The sequence below is a fragment of the Urocampus carinirostris genome, chromosome 5 (assembly GCF_059441175.1).
Source record: "Urocampus carinirostris isolate Australia breed hairy pipefish chromosome 5, RoL_Ucar_1.0, whole genome shotgun sequence".
Taxonomy (NCBI): domain Eukaryota; kingdom Metazoa; phylum Chordata; class Actinopteri; order Syngnathiformes; family Syngnathidae; genus Urocampus; species Urocampus carinirostris.
This window is the reverse complement of record NC_142353.1, coordinates 4,416,974-4,437,500: the sequence shown is the minus strand read 5'-3', so window position 1 is coordinate 4,437,500 and position 20,527 is coordinate 4,416,974. Positions and strand designations below refer to the sequence as shown.

Sequence of the window (20,527 nt, the reverse complement as noted above, 5' to 3'; positions counted from 1 at the left end):
GTTTTGCTATGTTCCTTGGTTTGTTTATTCCTAGCTGGCTTTGCTTTTGTTGCCATAGCCCTTGTTTTGTTATTGGTTCGTAGTTAGCTTGGCTGCTCACTGTGTGTTTTTTGGTCAACCAGTGTTGCAGCACACGCCATTTAGCTTCTCATTGATAAGTCCCGGTTACCCCCCGGATGGTAGCTCTCCGTGTGTTTTATTTTTGCCAGTTAGCCGTTTATGGCTGCTCACCCTTTGCTGTACCATTACTGCATCCACCTGCGACCCAACTTCCCTTAAAAAACTCATATTCTCTTTGAAATAAAATATGTGTAAATAAATATGTGCTGGTGTTCATCCGATGATGTCACAGCTCAGGAATATACAGATGTTTTACATATATATATATATATATATATATATATATATATATATATATATATATATATATATATATATATATATATATATATATATATATATATATATATATATATATATATATATATATATATATATATATATATATATATATATATATATATATATATATATATATATATATATATATATATATATATATTTCCAGGACTGCCTCAGAAAATTAGAATATTGTGATAAAGTTCTTTTTTTTCTGTAATGCAATTAAAAAAACAAAAATGTCATACATTCTGGATTCATTACACATCAACTGAACTATTTCAAGCCTTTTATTATTTGAATATTGCTGATTTTGGCTTACAGCTGAAAAAAACTCAAAAATCCTATCTCAAAATATTAGAATACTTCCTCAGACCAAGTAAAAAAATAATTTTATAACAGCAAAACTAAATCAAACATTTGAAAATGTCCATTGATGCACTCAGTACTTGGTTGGGAATCCTTTTGCACGGATTACTGCATCAATCCGGCGTGGCATGGAGGCAATCAGCCTGTGGCATTGCTGAGGTGTTATTGATGCCCAGGATGCTTCGATAGCGGCCTTCAGCTCATTTGCATTTGTAGGTCTGGTGTCTTTCATCTTCTTCTAACTATACCCCACAAATTCTCGATGGGGTTCAGGTCAGGGAATTAGCAGGCCAATCAAGGACAGTGATGCCATGGTCAGTGCACCAGTTACTGGTGGTTTTGGCACTGTGGGCAGGTGCCAGATCATGCTGGAAAATGAAATCCTCATCTCCATAGAGCTTTTCAGCAGATGGAAGCATGTAGTGCTCTAAAATCTCTTGGTACACAGTTGCATTTACTCTGGACTTGATGAAACACAGTGGACCAACACCAGAAGCTGACATGGCTCCCCAAACCATTGCTGACTGTGGGAACTTCACACTGGATTTCAAGCAACTTGGATTTTGCTCCTCTCCAGCCTTTCTCCAGACTCTGGCGCCTTGACTTCCAAATGAAATGCAAAACTTGCTTTCGTCTGAAAAGAGGACTTTGGACCACTCCAGTGCTTTTTCTCCATAGCCCAAGTCAGACGCTTCTTCTGTTGTCTTGAGTTCAGAAGTGGCTTGACCATGGGAATACGGCTATTGTAGCCCATTTCCCCGACACGTCTGTGAACTGTGGCTTTTGATACCTGGACTCCAGCTTCAGCCCACTGTCTTTGAAGCTCCCCCAAATTCTGGAAGCGGCTCTTCTTTACAATTTTGTTAAGGCTGCGGTCATCTCTCTTGGTTGTGCAGCGTTTCCGGCCACATTTTTCCCTTCCAACAGACTTTTTGTGGATATGCTTTGAAACTGCACTCTGTGAACAGCCTGCTCTTTGAGAAATTTCTTTTTGTGTTTTACCCTCCTGATGGAGGGTATCAATGATGGTCCTCTGGACAGCAGTCAGATCAGCAGTCTTCCCCTATACTTGTGATTTAGTTTACTGAACCAAGCTGAGTGTTTTTAAGGCTCAGGAAACCCTCGCAAGGTGTTTCGAGTTAATAAGATGATTCAGGTTATTAGTTGAATAGCCTACTTGTATACTTTTTCATGATATTCTAATATTTTGAGATAGAATTTTTGAGTTTTCTTAAGCTGTAAGCCAAAATCAGCAATATATATATATATATATATATATATATATATATATATATATATATATATATATATATATATATATATATATATATATATATATATATATATATATATATATATATATATATATTTTTTTTTTGTATGTTCTCCCTGTGCTTGCGTGAGTTTCCCCCCGGCACTCCGGTTTCCTCCTACATTCCAAAGACATGCATTTCAGGTGGATTGGCTGGTCCAAATTGTCCCTAGGTGTGAATGAGCGAGCGAGTTGTCTGTCCCTGTGTACCCTGTGATTGGCTGGCAACCAGTTCAGGGCGTCCCCTGCCCACTGCCTGATGATTGCTGGGATACCCAGCAAAAAAAAAAAATAAAAATAAAAAAAAAAAAAAAATAAAAATATATATATATATATATATATATATATATATATATATATATATATATATATATATATATATATATATATATATATATATATATATATATATATATATATATATATATATATATATATATATTTGGGAATTTATTTCCCTGCATGTGCAAAATGAGAAGAAAATTGTGGTTCTTTGACCAAGCAAATGCACCCGCAACAGGGACATAGAGCTCGGCGATCCTCTCTGACACTGGTGGTCAAAGCTGATAAGCGTCTTCGCCGAGCACCCACAAACGGATCAATAAAACAGGGGAGACTCATTCGCTGTTTAACTCGAATCCCCGCGCCCGCATCATCTTCCGGAACGGCGCCATGCAAAAAGCGCACGCTTAACGCACATCAATCATTTTGACAGAGTGAGCGCTTATTTGGAGAAGCCGGTGTGAGGCACACGGCAAGTCAGCAGAACCGCGCTTGACAAAACTTGCCATTTGAATTTCAAACCACATTTTGCCGAGATAAACGTCCTGAGAAAAGCCTTACCTTGCAATTTGTATCAGTTTAATTCACCATTACTTAGTGAGGAACTACCTTAGAGGGAAAGGGGGGACATTACAAGAGAGAAGCTAAGAAATGAACAGAAGGGTCTAGGGATTCTCTCTTGCAGACACAATTAAATATTTATGTAGCTCCACCTAGGACACAACAGATCATTATCATGGCAAGCGCGCACCACCGTTTTGTTCAATTGTTTGGTGCACAATTGTCTTCCATGATCCAAGACTAATGATCTTTGTGTCTAACCATTACATAAAATTTGCTGGTATTTGGACGAAACCTGATTGGGCATATGAACATAGGATACCTTATAGCAGGGGTCTCTAAGAAGGCTCCCCCTGTAAGAACACCTGAGTAACCCGGGGACACGTCCTGAAAATAGTTCCACAGTCATTGTGATTTTAAGGAAATTTGATTTTTACCTGGCATGGTTTATTGGTTGACCTATTTTAAACGCATTGTACAGAATCTGAAACTGTGTTACTCTCTGCCGCCATGTCCTGGCTTAAAGTCATGATCGCTGCCTCAGTCAGCTCATTCTTGATCCGCGTGCAAGTATGTGCATTTCTGAGGAGCCCTGAATGAACTTTTCTTTTTTCTTCTTTTTTGGAGGGATTTAGGTTGACGTTCGACTGTTTCTGTAACAGACCTTTTCTTACTTTTAACATTTTAATGACACAAAAACTGTGATGATGAACATGAAGTCAATGTTCAACCACCCCCCCTCGCCCTTTCCCTTTTATTCAATGTGTTACGTGTCTCGGACAGCATTGCTAAAAGTAACATAAAAACAGATGGGCACGGTGAAAAACATACATGAAGGCTATTTATTTATTACCAGCTCGGTAGCCTAGATGGTAAGGCGCCCGCTCGGAGACTGGGAGGTCGCTGGTTCAAGCCTCGGCCAAGTCATACCCAAGACTTACAACATTGGTACTCATTGCCTCCCTGCTTGGCGCTCGGCATTAAGGGTTGGAATTGGGGGGTTTGGTCACCTAATGACTAAAATGGCTGCGCCCTGTTTGGCTGCGGCTGCGTCGGCTTGCTACAGTTTAACTGTACGAGTCAGGTGTATCGACATTTCGTTCTGTGTGCATGGTTACAAAGAAGGACAATAAAAGTAAATTCTATTCTATACTATTCTCAGTTGGACATTGTTAATACATACCTAATAGAGAAAATGTCCACCTTAAAGCAGACACCCTATCTTTAATTCTACTTTTAATAATTACAACCCTGTAATAATATAATAACAACATAGTAAAAACGTAATAAGTTTTAATTTTAGAAATGCATATCAAACTGGCTTTTGGGCCAATCAGAGAGCTCTCAGCTTTAAATGGTTGGATAATCCTGCCTTAAAGACATTCATTCATAAACAATATTGATTTTAACTAATGAAAAACATACATGCACATTCATAAATGTTCGCATGTTTTAAAATACTCATTTATTTGAAACAACATCAGCCTCCCCTAGAAGGAGCTGACATAATTGTAGGCCAACTTGCTGATACGGGTACTCAAATATTCCAAACCTCACAAAAGGCTGAGCTAGAAAATGAGAAAAAAAATGTTACTTTGAGTCTCCGTATTTAGGAATATTCCTCGTGCTTTTTGACACTCGTTTTTGGTCACATTACAAAATACTGTACAGCAACTTCTAGTTGTTCAAATAAAACACACTGCTTTAGTTTGTCGTTAAAAAATTGTCCTGGAACAAAATTGGCTGTTTTAAAAGAAGATTAATATTAAAAATACTTTTTCACCAACGTAAGCGTGCACCTTTTGACATATATCACTGAATAATGCATGTTGGCTAATGACAAAATGCAGGCATATGCACGACATCTAGGCTGGCAATTTGGTGGCGATCCAAATTAGGATTGTGTGGTCTTGGCACCGTCTTCATTGTCCTGAGTTGCATGCCAATTCAGCCATATTATCAATTTAAATCATCTTGTGTTTCATTATGGAAAAAAAAACAAAAAACAGAATCACATATTCAAAATGCTCTCAGTCGTAATTCTAAACTGGCCCAGGATTGGACGTTCTATTCTCTATGTGTAACTCCTGTTAAAAAGCAAGATATAAATAAATGAATAAATAAATACAGTGATACTTTGAGATTTAAAAAAAAGTATTAAGATGTGAAAAGAAACACACTGCAGTAAATGTTTGATAATATAACTAAATTATTGGACAAAATACATTATATTGATCAGCTTTGTTTTAACTACATTGGTTATTTCTTTCTATAAATAAAGCTTTAAAAAAAATACATATCCAACATCATATTAGGTGCCGTCAGCAATTCTTTCGTCATTGATTTCTGCAGACAAAACACGCACAAAAGCATAGACAATACTGTAGACAGGACCTGTAATTATCATGCCAATTGTTAGAAAAAAATTGCTCGGAAAACTAATTCGCTTGTTTCTTTGTTTTGACTCCATCAGGTGACAATGTAAATTAAAAAGGATGAAAAACCTGATGCAGACAAGTTTTGGAGAGATATTTTTCCGTTTCTTTTTGTAGTCTTAAAAGGTCGCTTTCATGCACTTAGAAAATATTGCTCGTGGTAATGGATGGAACTATTCAAATTCAAATTTGAGATATCCCTTTAATATTTGATGTCTCTGTGGTTTATAGTTTTACTTTTTTACTTGTTTTGCCTATTTTCTGGGTAAATTTACAAATTATTTAAACTAGCTCGGGCTATGATGGTCGCCCATTTCAAGTTCCTTAGCTGCAGACTTCTCCACATTGTCAAAATATATTCTTTTAACAGCCTGTATGTTTCCCAACTGGAAAAATTCCTCAATTCCTTGGATAATTGAAAGTCTTGGAGACCTGAGTGGAGAGCTACCCCAGACCAAGAGTCCAACAAGGATCTTAAATTGTATTTTCTTTGCTTATTTGATGAACCTTCTTCTCTTTTATTTGAGAAGTCCTTTAAATTTGAAGTGATAAATACATTCTGACTAATAATAGGTTCATCAACCGAAATTAGAATAGATGACCAGTCATCAAACTAAAATAGAAATTAAACAGGGTTAGTAATCCAAGATGAACCAAATTTAAGATTTCTTACCAAACACTTGCAATGTACAACTTAATTTAACTCTGGTGTTTCCTCTATTAATGTGACCACTTGTAAAACTTAGAACTAGTCCAGTATCTTGTTTTCCTTTAGCATAACACCATAGGTGCTGCATATGCGTTTTCCACGCTTGATGACCTTGTAATCGGAAACAGAGGCGAACCTTGTATCTTTGTTTTTTTGTTTTGTTTTCAAAGCCTATCAAAAAAAGGAGCAAGGAGAGGAACAGCATTCCCCCGCCCGCTGTCATTAATCATAGCTTTCTGGGAGCAAGTGCATTTTAATTTCTGTCATCCCAAACATCATTTGGTATTGTTAAGCCGCGGCTTAGCGCCGGTCGCTGGCAGCCGCCAGCCGCCGGTTGAGGGAAGTCAGAGCTTTCTCAGCGGCGTTTCCGAGAGAGGAACCTTTATCCCCGGGGCTCTGACACCAATTAAGCCATTTCACCCACAGACGAAAACAGGACCCGCTGTTTCAGTGTAACATGAGCCAGCACCGAGCCTGCTGGCCTGGCGCCATCTTTCCATTACCTCAGACACAAAAATGCACTTCAAGGACTCGGAATACGTAATAATAAAAAAATAGTATGCTCACTCCAACGTTCCCTCTAAGCTTCCACGGGTCAGAGCAATCACACAAAATTGGTGAGAATTGCTTGGAACAATGCTGAGATACATCAATCCTGCATGTGGCAACCAAATCTTTATCAAACGTGTCTAAAACCTGATATTAAATCAAATTACATTCTGCTGGCTTTCCGCCAATGCTAAATTATTTTGTCACAGTATAATTTATTGACTAATGCACTATTAGGAAGCTTTCAGGGCCCACAAACTTCAGTTCTTTAAAATAACTTTTATATGAGATTTCCACTTTTAACAAAGTATCTTTTGTTACATATTACTAACATTTGGTGGATTTAGTTGGTTGCACAATAGAGAAGAGTATTTAAACACTCTTTTTAGAGGACGTACAGTGTTGCTCAAAAAGTTGACTTGATATACAGGGTGTCCAAAAACCCCTCTTTTTAATTCTTTTTTTGGTGATTTTTATTCTTCCTTTTTTAGGTAATAGGGTCTTGTGCAAGGACACATCAACATTTAACACAGAGAGCGAAAAATCAAACCTGCTACCTCACGGTCTTTATATGAGCGCTCTATCTCCTGCCCCTTTTCTTTTTCTTGGTTTCTTGTGTATCTTTGAATGCTTTCTACTTTTTTTTTCTTGATTTTCATTTTTCTTCGTTTTTCACATTTTACCTCTTTTATTTTATTGGTATCTTCTTTTTTATTCTTTTATAATTTTTGTGCTTTTTTGCTTTATAATTTCCCCATTATTAAGTCACATTGTGCATGAGGTTACATACAGTAATAACTAGTAATATATAGATTAAAGGAACAAAGACAATCTGGAAAGCCGTTTGGGAGCCAAAAGAGCTGTCACTTTTCAGTGAGCCAAGCAGAAAGAGCAACTTCTCTTAAAAGAGACAGAAACTTGCGCAGCAACATTTACGTATGTAGGTAAGTAAATGTAAATGTACTTTATCTATACAACCCTTGACAACATTCCTTTGGGTGTACCAAAGTGCTTTACAGTGATAACAGAGAAACAATAAGTAAAAACAAACAAAAAACTGAAACAATAAAAACATTAAATACAACACTAACAAATGAGATACCTTAAAATAAAAGTGTCCTCGAACTACTGGGTATTAAAAGCCATTCTAAAGAAATGTGTTTTTAGCCTTGATTTAAAGAGGCTTACGTCTGAAATAAGACAAAACTTGACTGGGAGCTGATTCCAGAGCCTGTTGGCAGCAACAGAAAAGGCTCGGTCACCCCTGCGTTTATGCTTTGAGCTGGGAACTTCTAGCACAAGTTGGTCCTTGGAACTCAAAACTCTACCAGGATTGTGAATGGTTAAAAAAGATGAATAGAATGGAGAAAAACAATTATGAGCTTTAAAAAAAACACTGAAAGTTTAAAATCCATTCTAAAATAGATGTGGAGCTAATGAAGCTAATTAAAAAAAAGGAAAGATATACGCGCGTCTGCTGCTGTTGTTTAAAAGACGGGCAGCAGCATTTTGCACAAGTTGAAAGCGACTGCAAGACAACTTGGAGACGCCAACATAAAGTGCATTGCAATAATCTAACCATGAGCTTATTAAGGCATTTATAGCTTTCTCCAGGTCAAATCACACAGCTTCGTAATCTAACTGCGCAGGCGATGACTTCAAAATGAGAAACCGGTGTTGTTTTTAACCACAGGCATTGTAATTTTAGCAGAATTTTCAAATGCATCAATTTCACAATTTCAAGCACTGACTTTTATGAGCGGATATATTTTGTGTGCTGAAAATGTCTGGGGTGTGCGCACTTGCGCACGGTGCAGCATAGATGGTCAGTGGTTATACCTTACTGACAGCTGATTATATTACAAAGGCAGGACAGTCCGTGTTTATGCGCTGATCAAGCGACTGAGGTCATCACAGTCTCCTCGGTACAATAGTTAATTAAAGGTGTTATATGCATATTTTATTCCAGGAGACGACATCAAAACAGTTTAATAGTAGCTGCCCTGGACTCATATTGAAAAGCGCGAAGTGTGCACTTCATTTTCCCCACAGTTGCCTCCTGGAAGGCAGCGGCGGTGTGAAGCTCAACTTGAGCACAGAATAATGCAAGGTTTGTTATGAATTAAATATTAGAAATCTTAACACGGCAGCCAATAAGAATTATTTGCCTTATTAAAGCGGCAGAAGACGCTGATTAAAATTTCATTGCATTGCCGACTTTTTCCTCTTTCTGCCGTCGATACATCATTCTAATGTTGGGGCATGCTCAGTGATGCAGCACTGAGGGGAAAGTCTTCATGTTCTGCCTTGCAAATGAAGGAAATAACTGAGTGTTTTGGGTTGTTGTTATGTAGAAAGATTCTATTCTGAGAAAACAGAGACTTACAAAATTATTTTGAATTGGAGCTGCTATTGCTTGCACTATAAAACTGTCTGGTCAAAAACATTACCTAAGGTCAAACCTACCCACTATGTATGATAACTTGACCTAGTTTAATGGGTAGATTTGCACTAGTACCCCCCAAAACTGGTCCTTTTGACATAAGACTTAAAAAAAAAATCAAAATGTAGTCTAACCAAAAATAAGTGCTAAACAGTTCAAGTCAGAATACAAACTATGGAGAATAAAAGTGACCAAAACACACAATTTAAATTGTCATTTTTTTGCTCAGCCCAGATTTTTTGGGTACCCGTTCCAGCAAGATTGCGTACAATTGTGTCAGCTTCCCTTAGGCTCAAGCTTTAAAATATATGTTACTTTCCTGACCCACGAGTATGATTAAAATTAAATGTATTTTTATTTATTTTTTTTCAATCAATCTTTTTTTAACCACAAGAAGGCCCTAAATAAAGTACAACTTATTCACTGCATGCAAAGTAAATATTTTAATATCTATAGTTGTCATGGAAAAAAATGAGAAAGAAATACAATTTGTTTATAACACCCTCAAACACAGTATTGGTTTAGTACTTTACCAAATAACTATAAATTCTGTGGACAACCCCAAAAACATGAGTAATGTTGTTTTAGGAAAGATACATTTTGTCATTTGTTAATAACAACTTGAAAAATGTTGTTGTGTAAATCAACCCAGACCATTTGATCAACTTAATCCACATAGAGGACGATTCCATTTGTGACCCACTCCCGCTTATTTCATGTCGCTTAGAAAATAAAACGCACACCTTCGATGCAAGTCAGAAGAGTGACAGCCAAGGACTACCCAAATGGTTGCAACATGCCTGCACTCACAAATGATGGCTCATTTAGTTGTCCGCATGTAATGTGTACAGAGTAAATGAACATCACGGTGTCTATTGTCCCAAGAGGAAACACTAGACCTAATGAAATAGGGACCTATAAATAGCAGAGTCATTACTGAGAGAGGACTTACTTTCCTACGTGCCAGGCTCACTACAACCATATTTGTAGAATATAGCGATTCTCTGTGCTCAGTACTGTATATGATGCATACCGGCTCACCTACTGAGAGACATGCAAGAAACCAGGAACATAAATTAAAAAAAGCCATAGGAAAGTCAGTACGCTAACATGTAGTTTAATCTGATTGTTAATGGTAGGCCCGACAATATTGTCCTACAATGGGTTCTATAACATAAGTTGATTTTCTTATGTATATATATTTTGTGACCCATTGTTGCAGGCACATATGTGTAACAATGATTTTATGATTTTCAGTATTCCCAGAAATGTATAGTAACCTTGTTTCCATAAATATAACTAATGTTTTTATTATTAAGTCTGTCCTACGGACCAGTCATTACATTTGAGCAAACTGTGAGAAAATAAATGTTGGTTAAAGTAAAATGCTCATGAAAATATAAATAAATACATGATTATAATTTGTTTATATCTGTGTACAAAAAATACTATCTTAGATTCAGTCTGTTTTGGGTACTTTTTCGATCAAGTCAGCAACTTTCTTTTTTTCTTTTTTTTTTTTTTTACTAGGGTCAAATCCTGAAGGTCTGCTTTCTCAATTAAATGTTTACATTTTCTTTTCAACTTTGGAAAGCTAGTGCATGGAGTCAGAACATGAATCGAGGCACGCTGTTAACTCATTTCAATCAATCCTCCCGTTTTGCATCCCAAGCAGCCTCTGCTGCCTGCCAGTGCCTGAAGATAAGCATTTCAGCACCTCTGTCATGCCTAATTAACAGCTCATACATACAATTCAGAAATCTTGCAATTAACCTACTAAAATATTGTTGGAGGATGCTAATTGTTATGCCGGTTGCCATAAAGAGTCATTTGCATAACGTATGTGCAAAAAACAATTATGAGCTGTTGATCGCGCCGACGCCCTTCCAAAAAAAAACAAAAAAAAACGCTCCAAGCGACAGGGATGAAGGTGAGAAAGAGAATTAGGGAGAAACTTGTGCAAGATAGGATGGGGAAATGTTGCTGGATTGTGGTGCAAAAGCATGTCAGTTGCAAAGATACCAACAGCCACAAGACAAAGATATAGAGCTCCATGAACGAAAACGGATACATATCCTTGGTCTTGTTTTTGCAACTGACTCTCTTTGTCTCATCAGAGTATCCTGATGGGGAGGCTGCAGAATAGGACTTTAACTAACGATTATATTAATAATCGATCGAGTTTTTTTGTTTTTGTTTTGATTAATCGATGCTTCCGATTTTTTAAAAAGCATATTTTCTACTCTTTATTCAAATATTGCAGTTTTGGACGGATAGAAAACTACTGCAAAACAACAGAATATTCTATAAGACAATTAAAAAACAAGTGTTTGTCAAATAACATAACAACAAACAGAAATACATACAAATGTATGCTATACACTTGCAAATATGTAAGATATTTTTTTCTGACCAACTTATGCAAAAATGATATAAAATTTGGACTCATCATACAAAACAAAAACTAAAAAGGCAATACATTTTATTTTATGTGTAGCAAAATTTGTATCAACAACAAAATATCAAAAATGGAAACCCTATTGATATTATTTTGACAAGCAAATCTTAGAACATTCCCAACTTGCAAATTATAAATAAAATGGTTTTAAGTAAATTGTGTAATATTTGACCACTGGATGGCACTGAATTGTCGAATGCAAATGAGCACAGCAAAGCAGCGGGGTTCAGACAAACATGGCAGCAACTACTAGGTATGGATTTCACTATAAAAGAAATACACATTTCTCTACCTATGACTCTCTATAAAGATTAACATTGGTATGATAGTTCTTGTATTTTTGCCACTAGGAAGTACTGCTGCTGGAAATGTGAATTTCCCTTCGGGGATGAACAAAGTATCTATCTATCTATCTATCTATCTATCTATATTACACAATGTCCCTTTACAAATCTGCCCCTTGTGTTGAGTTGCGGGTGTCATTATTATTTTTTTAACTTTATTAATTTGTTAATGTATTTTCAGATTTTGTTCGCTGTATTTTTGCAGCCCTTTCTGTTTCCTTGAAAAGTGTTACCTTTGACTGTTTCAAGACAATTTGGTTTGTAATGACGCAATGTTAAATAAAAAAAATATATTTCAAAATGTAAGATACTTGATAAAAACAGTCTCAAAGTGTCCTCTGGTGGTTCAAAGTGGTACTAAGATCTACAACTTCACAACATAATGCAATGGCACATTGCTTAATGGCTCATAAATCATACAACATAATGAATAAATTAATACATTAGTAGCCAACGCTTTTAGAAATCGATTTTCATCGATTTTACTCATTCGTTGTTGCAACCCTACTGTAGAAATAATCGCTATATCTGACGGTGGGTTGCTTTGTGTGCTAGCAGAGGAAGCAAATGCAGCCCATTGAAGCCAGTCTGGAACCATGCTGTGCATGCGCCAACCATTGGCCTTGACGCTATCTAGGCAGTACAGCCGCATCACTCGAGCTCCCGCGGACAAAAAAAGCCAAAGTCAATTGTCTTTGGTGCTGAATAGCTTGCTGTTCTCTCCTGTGTGCACGTGGCACAAAAGCAGAGTAAGCTAAAAATGGAAGCACATTTAAGGGTGTACAATGGTTGAAGAAATGTAAAATCAAAGCGTTACTTTGATTTCTGATGTGAGCTAAAGAAAATACAATAACACAGAATGTATGTAGTATTTTCCTTTTAAAATATACATGTTTGATTTTTATTGTATTGCATTCTAGTTTTAATGTTCTTCATGAACATCATACACCATGGTTTTAAAAACAATTTAATTGGCATTTTTATTTTAATGAACATTAAAGACTATCTCGATTCATGAGTAAAAAAATAATCTACTCTTTACAAAAATATACTATTACAGTTGCTCAGAACTGATCTCTTTGGTAAATCACTATTATGGATTCATTTCTGACGGAGTCAAAAGTGTGTGTAAAAAATGAATTCCTCGTTGATGTTCAAAATGCTCGAGGGTTAATTGCGAGTAAGAGTTTGGATGAAAGCACTACAGTGTACCTCAAGCAAAATAATTGAAAGATAGAAAAAAAATAGTTCCCTAATGTTGCTCAGTCTAAGTCTTGTTTATGTTTATTTTGTTATTTCCATTATCAATTTGTTATTTAGTTATAAATGTTAAAGCATTTTTAGCAACATAAGAAACATATATTTCAATTGTATTAGCATTTTAATAGACTTAGGAATAATCCATAAATATGTAAACAATATTCAAAATATGTTACGTTGTATACGTGTGTGTATATACATATACATATATATATATATATATATATATATATATATATATATATATATATATATATATATATATATATATATATATATATATATATATATATATATATATATATATATATATATATATATATATACATATATATATATATATATATATATATATATATATATATATATATATACATATATATATATATATATATATATATATATATATATATATATATATATATATATATATATATATATATATATATATATATATATATATATATATATATATATTGGGGCTTGCGTGTTCTTCATTTATTGAAACAATGTTTCAAAACAAATAATACATAAGAAAATTAGTTTTCAAACTGAAAAGTTGTCGACCAGTAGACATAATTGATTGAAAAAAAGGGTTTTTACTTCATTGACGCCCTAATTTCTGACTGTTGAAGTGCCCATGTGCTCTGAGAACAAAAGGCATCAAAAGTCAAATTTAAGCATCTGAGGTGCAGAAAAACAATAAACATTGTGCATTGATCATGACGACAAAGCAATTGAAATGAGCTGCCTCAATAGGTAACATTGAAATTGGCGCTCCCGTTAGATTTCAGAAATGCTTCACTCCTTACTCCATTTGCTGCAGGTTGTGCTTTCCGTGCACCTTCTTTGTAATTACAACCTCATCTTGTCCTGTATTCAGTTAACACAATTTTCCCTTCATAACATGCTACTACTGATTAACATCTCTAGCTTTGTCAACATACCGCAGAATTTGGAGAAACAAATTCAGCTAACTCAATCGCGTTTTGGGGACCTGAAGAGTCAAAGGTCAGCACAACAACAAGTCAATACGCAGCCAAAGCGGCGCAATGGCAGCTAAGAGAGCTGTGGAGAGGACTAAGACTCTCTCTGGCGCTCTGTGATTTAGCCTGTAATAGTTCTCTGTAATCTCTTTCTATTGATTAAACCTCACTTCAGAGAGGAGTCCTGCAACAAAACCTCTCTCTTCCTGGTCAGAAATACCATATGGAGGTAATCTTTCACCTTTGTTATTCTTGCCTCTCCCGCTGCTGCCGCCTCTGCGAGCTTCTCTTCCGAGCATGAACGCGAGGCGGGGGAATTGCCGGCAGGTTTGGATAGACCGCAGAACTCATCTGAATGGCAGGTAATTTTCTGTGAATGCTGTCTACAGCTGGCGGCCAAATAGATTTCATATAATTGAGAATAAATTATTTCAGGTCAGGTTTAAACTTTTTTTTTGTACGGTGAAGACAAAAATGAGAGGATTGAGTGTGTGTGTAAGGGGTGGTGGGGTGTGTGCAAAAAACACTAAATTTAGTGACAGGCAAATGACTTCATGCTGCCACTTAATCTCATTTCCTGCATAATGCTTGATTAGCATATCAAAGTGAATTAATACTTGCAGCCCATTAGTGATGCAGGAAAAATGCTAGCGCTCGACAAAAACAGGAGCGTCAAAAAGTTATGTCTCATTTTTTTTTTGACACTCCTCCACTCAAATGCAACTTTAAAAAAGTTTACAAATTCAATGCGAGGACTTTGCTCCGGATCCGAAAATCTGCAGTTTTTGTACCAGCATAAAAGCTCATTCCCCAGGCGAACCCGAAGCCCCAATCCCCTCCCCGCTCGCCATTTGAGGAGACATGAAAAGGGCTGAGGAATCCCTCTGAGCGATGCTCGGCGGGCTAGTGAAAGGTGCACTGTGTGCTGCAATAACAAGGCGGTCAACAAGGCCACCACGCCAGCTGAGCTCTGTCAGTGATTCCAAAGCAGGTTCCACTGCATGCACATTCGCAGTCTGCGACTACACAAAACAACATTTGCCTTCTTTTCCCGTCACCTTTTGTTTATTTTTGTAAATCGGTTTGCTTGCTTTAGGCTGTGCCACTCATTTCAAAGCAGAAACATTCCAAACTGGCCAACGAAACAAGGTTACTAAGCAATGAAGAAAAGACATATTAAGCAAAATTGTTATTCTACTACTTGTCCTTGCACTACTGTTATGATGCACTATTCTTTAAACAATTGCACAATTATTATAATTTAATTCAGTCACTAAGCACTACTTGTACCTATGTTTGCCCTTTTATCCTGACAGTCTTTTATCTTACTTTTCTCTTCAAAGTCTCTTTACATGTGGAGTGCAATGTCTAATCTTGTTACATCCAATGTTTTCACAACACTGATATCAATGACAATAGAGACAATTCAATCCATTAAAAAAAACTAAAAAAAAACTACAACAAAAAACACTACATCTCCCTTTAATTTGTTTGTCTGTTGCATCGACCTAACAGGCGACAAAAGCCGAGCCCCTCGGCTCAAATGCAGACCCTCTCACTGCTTCTGTGACCGGCACCTGAGTGGGGGGGAACAGAGTGGGGGAGTTCATAAACTTTTATGATCTCCCCGGAGCCAATTTCCTCATAAAATGCACAAAGGTCACAAATCTGACAAGTTATCGGGAGCTAAAATGACTCTGAACCCACATCGTTGTTTTCTTCTGATGCCAATTTGTTTAGGTGTTGTTTTACTATTACAGGTTTCAATAGCAAAACAGTCCGATTTTTTTTTTCTTCAGGTGCAGTCTCAACAACATTTGTAACTATATTTTTTTTCCTTTGTGACATCTACTTCTGATTCTTTTGGTGTGTGTTTTGAAGTGTGACGGTTCAAAAATGGAATAAATATATAGAGACGGTGCGTTTATCCTTTGTGAAATGTACTACTGCTTATTTTGGTATGCTTTCAATTTGTGTGTTTTCAAAAATGGAATGCATATGTAGAGAAGATGCTCTTCTAACGTGCCTTGTGACCAACTAAACTTTTGGTTTATGGGGATAATATAAGTGACAACATCAATAAAAGTGCCAACTATTTCATCCATGCATAGAGTTTTATTGAAATACTGCCATAGTAACCATAAAAGCTTAATGTACATGCTTAATTTTACATTAATTTGTATTAATATTAAAAATGTGCAATATCTTATTTATTTTTGCAAGTGTTTTAGAAGTGTTGTAAAAGAAAATCCTCAATTGCACATTGTCAAAGAGCATAATTGCCATGAAAAATTAAAAAATAGACAATGTATGCGATATGTATGTGGGATTTAAAATCTGAAACACACACAGTGCTTGTTTTTTTTGGGGGTTTTTTGTTTTTGTTTTTCTACAAGAAGTTACCATTTGGACAAATATCCATACACTATGAGGATGTTTACAAAATAATACACCCTATTTAAATGGCTGATTGATTACAATGGACAAAGGTCCCGGGTAACCTGGATGGCAGACTGTCATCGATGCACCGAGAGAAAAATTGCGTACAATCATTTTGCACATCCACTTTTACTTCAACATTTCACTGTTTGGTTGGTTGGACATGGGGAAAAATAGAAAGCTTACCTGTTTTTTCTTTAATTTCACAGAGAACGCTGAAGAGTGCTGGTTTCATTCTGTGACAATTCAGTCCATGTTTCCTGTTTCCGTATAAGACAAGAAAAAAATAATTCATATAAGTACACTGATATGTCCCACCTGCTGTATTTATGATGATTAGTTTAGAAAAATATCTAAAAGCAACTGAACAGGTATTTGGTCAAACAATTGCCAATGTGACGGATGTATTCAACGATATCTCTTCAGATATTTCAAGTTGTTTTTCTGCTATTTAAAGACTTTTTTTTAACACATATCCGGTCTGTTTTGTGTTCACAGACAATCATTTCAATTAAAAACGGTTGTCTCCATTGTGACAAGCTTATCATGTGCTTAAGCTTTATGAGGCGTTAAATGCACCTGATCATTGCCATTGTCATTAAACGCATCCGAGTTTGTTCTTGTGCCGGGTGGAGGGCATATTTTTTGGTTTATAATAATATTAACATACATGTCAACGTATACGTTTTCCCCGTATTTTAAAAATGTTAAATCATTTGAAATTGTGTCTGCCGTATAACTTTTTCTACATCAACATATATATATATATATATATATATATATATATATATATATATATATATTGTCTTGTCTTTATATATATATATATATATATATATATATATATATATATATATATATACAAATTACCGCAACTGAAGAAAGAACTAAAACAAATGCTGAAATAATTGTTTGTGTTTATTTGATAAGTAAAAAGGACGTGTTTACACAAATTAACTTTGTTTTTATTCTACATAGTCCGTCTTGCTGCGAGTAAAATTTACTATCGTTTAATAAGGGCAATTGTAATCATCATTAAGGGGAGCATTTGGCTGAGGTTGATACGTATATGTCCTAATCACAATACTATTAATAATGATGATTAATATTATGCAGAAGGGGGTAAAATTTACAAGTTAGAAAATCATCAAAAAACAACCAACTTTGCTTGCGCCTCGTCCAGACTTTGATCAGTTATGGTCATTATTTGATGAAGGATGTCGCCGATGTCTTGTTTTCGCGCGTCCCCGTCCGTTCCGTCGTGCCCGTGCGGAGGTGGGAGGGCCATGCCCCCTTGCACCGAGTGCCCGGACAAACTGACGCCGCCGATCGACTGCATGATCCGGGCTTGATCGTCCATCGGAGCTGCTAAAGAGTCCGTGCACTGAGCGACACAAATTGAAAAACTCATATACGAAAAGGGCTAGAACAAGTGCTGGAGACAATAAAAGGTGCACGGCAGCGTGGTCCGACGCACAGACGTTTTGTTTTAAAACAAAAAATGGACATACAAAAGATGTGTCCAAGTTGACGCGTGTCTTTTTACGCACGGTTCCGAAGTAGCTTTTACGCGCAGTCCAAAGTAGCAAAACGGGAATCGGCTGGTGAAGGATATTGCATTAAAATGCACATTTCATGCCAAACTTCAACTGTCAAAGGTTGTCCATCTTTTCCGCCGCGAAGCTTCACGTCAATGTATCTTCTCCGTTGATGTGATATTTGACGGGTTTGGACACAATTGCTCCTTTGGTGATCTCTCATTTATTGGTGCTCTTCTTGGGATTTCCGTTGCATCTCCTCGCAAAAATGTCCACGAAGATCCTCATCGGAAGACAAAAATATCCAAATTATTAGAAAGGAAAATAAACAAAGTCAGCAAAAATAAGAGATGCTGGTGTCCGAAATAGTCTAAATAAAAATGCACAAAAAGTTGTGCTTAGTAAAAAAGAAAAACGAATCGGGAAATAACATGAACACAGCGCTGTATTATAAAGCGATGCGCCAAAAATAAAATAAAAAACAACCGTGCCTTGCTAAAATTTATGAGGTGCAGCCTTAGCCTGTGTGTGTTTTATGTTGTTTGATAGTGAGCGATTGACAGTGTGCCAATGCCACTCACTCAGTGCAGACGTGTCAGAGCAGGCAACACGAGGGGGGAGAGGGAAAAAATATACACACGCAAAATACAAAATGAAATGCACGCCCCGCCCAGTAGAGGAGGGGTCTCCTCTCCTGTCACTTCTCTCACCCGAGCAGCGAAAAAAGCCCAAAATGTTACGAGCGAGTAGTTAGGCGGCTGATTATAGTGATGAAAGCACAGTCTTTGCAGGAAGGCGTCCTCTTGCTGCTATGCGCGTATTATAATCAAGATTTACCCTTGTAAGCCGGTCAGGCAAATACATAACGAGACTTTTATGCAGTTTGATGTAGAGCTGCACATTCTCCTGCTAAAGCTTTGGCTCACATGTTTATATGATTGCAAAATGAAGTGAGCTCCACCAATCCACGTCTAGAAGGAGCAAGAGTGACGACGCCCACGTCCTATTGCTTGGCAAATGCATGATGGCCAAAGCCCACCCACTAAATCCCTCCATCTTCACACTGCCCCTGCGTGAAGAGAAGAAAAAAAGGGGAAAGAATGGCAACTTGTGATTGGTCGTTGCTAAGAGCGACATCCATTGCACAAAGCAGGCGGCGCTGCTCTGTGCTCCTCCGCAGTTGCTATGGCAGCAGACACGTTGTTGAGCTGTAGGATGCAAGGCGGCTAGCAAATGGCTACTGTACATTACTTCAGGGGTTCTTTGGGGGGCTAAACATTTAGTAGAATGTGAGATGTTCATTAGGGGGAATGCAGATGCCTCTCCCTCCCCCTACCGCTACATTTAAGAAAATATGTTTATACTTTGGTTTAAAACACAGACAATTCAAAGCAGGGTGGGTGAACTATTTGCAGTCAAGTTTTTCATCCAGCCAGCCAAACTAAAATGGTCAAAAGATAAAGACAATATACCTAGTATGAAATAAAGTACTACTAATGAAAATGTTTTTTGGGTGCCAACGTTGTCCCCATGGTGCCTTTGTATGTTAACCACAAAAGCACTACTACAGAAATACAATGTAAATACAATTATATCACTACAAAACTATATATACAATTTAGTGAATAAAACAGGGACCAAATATATTAGTTTCATTTAATTCTGAAAAGAAAAAAATGACTTTTGAAAGACTACATAAATACAACTCCGGTAGATAGATAGATAGATAGATAGATAGATAGATAGATAGATAGATAGATAGATAGATAGATAGATAGATAGATAGATAGATAGATAGATAGATAGATAGATAGATAGATAGATAGATAGATAGATAGATAGATAGATAGATAGATAGATAGATAGATAGATAGATAGATAGATAGATAGATAGATAGATAGATAGATAGATAGATAGATAGATAGATAGATAGATAGATAGATAGATAGATAGATAGATACTTTATTCATCCCCTAAGGGAAATTCACATTTCCAGCAGCATCCCTGAGCTGAGAACAATACAATAATAAAGCCAAAATAATACAATATACAAATACCCAGTGTGACGTGCAAATGCCCACTTTAGCATGTTATATAGAGTAACTAAATAGTGCTACACAGAATACAGAATACATAATGCAGTAAGATTCGGTAATATCCAATGTAGGTGGTGTGGTTTAATGTGGGCCTTTACTCTGCCGGGTGGAGTTAAAGAGCCTCATGGCATGAGGAAGAAAAGATCTCTTCAGTCTGTCCGTAGTACAAGACAGTGACAGCAGTCTGTCACTGAAACTGCTCTTCTGTCCGGAGATAATGCTTACTACAAAACAGAAATTCTACAACATAAATGCTACAAAACTACAATTAAGTAACATTATCAAAATACTAAAATACCACAAAATGCTGCTATGTAAATTGTGAGAACATGCTACTATGATAATA

The 20,527-nt window shown here is 36.5% G+C and overlaps 1 protein-coding gene across 7 annotated transcripts in view; it reads right to left on the bottom strand.

Annotated features, from left to right (window-relative positions):
- Nucleotides 1-19,020, bottom strand: part of pbx3b (pre-B-cell leukemia homeobox 3b) — a 112,506-nt gene extending 93,486 nt beyond the window's left edge. Inside the window, exons 1-2 of one of the 7 annotated variants that reach the window (XM_088335410.1) lie at nt 17,710-19,020; nt 16,733-16,812 (exon numbers count right to left, since the gene is read on the bottom strand). In XM_088335410.1, coding sequence (XP_088191536.1) covers nt 16,733-16,812; nt 17,710-17,957 — 328 coding nt within the window. In that variant the 5' untranslated portion in view covers nt 17,958-19,020. The remainder of the gene's footprint in view (nt 1-16,732; nt 16,813-17,709) is intronic. The other 6 variants (XM_088335412.1, XM_088335414.1, XM_088335411.1 and 3 more) reach the window with 6 other exon arrangements.
- Nucleotides 19,021-20,527: the final 1,507 nt, after the last annotated feature.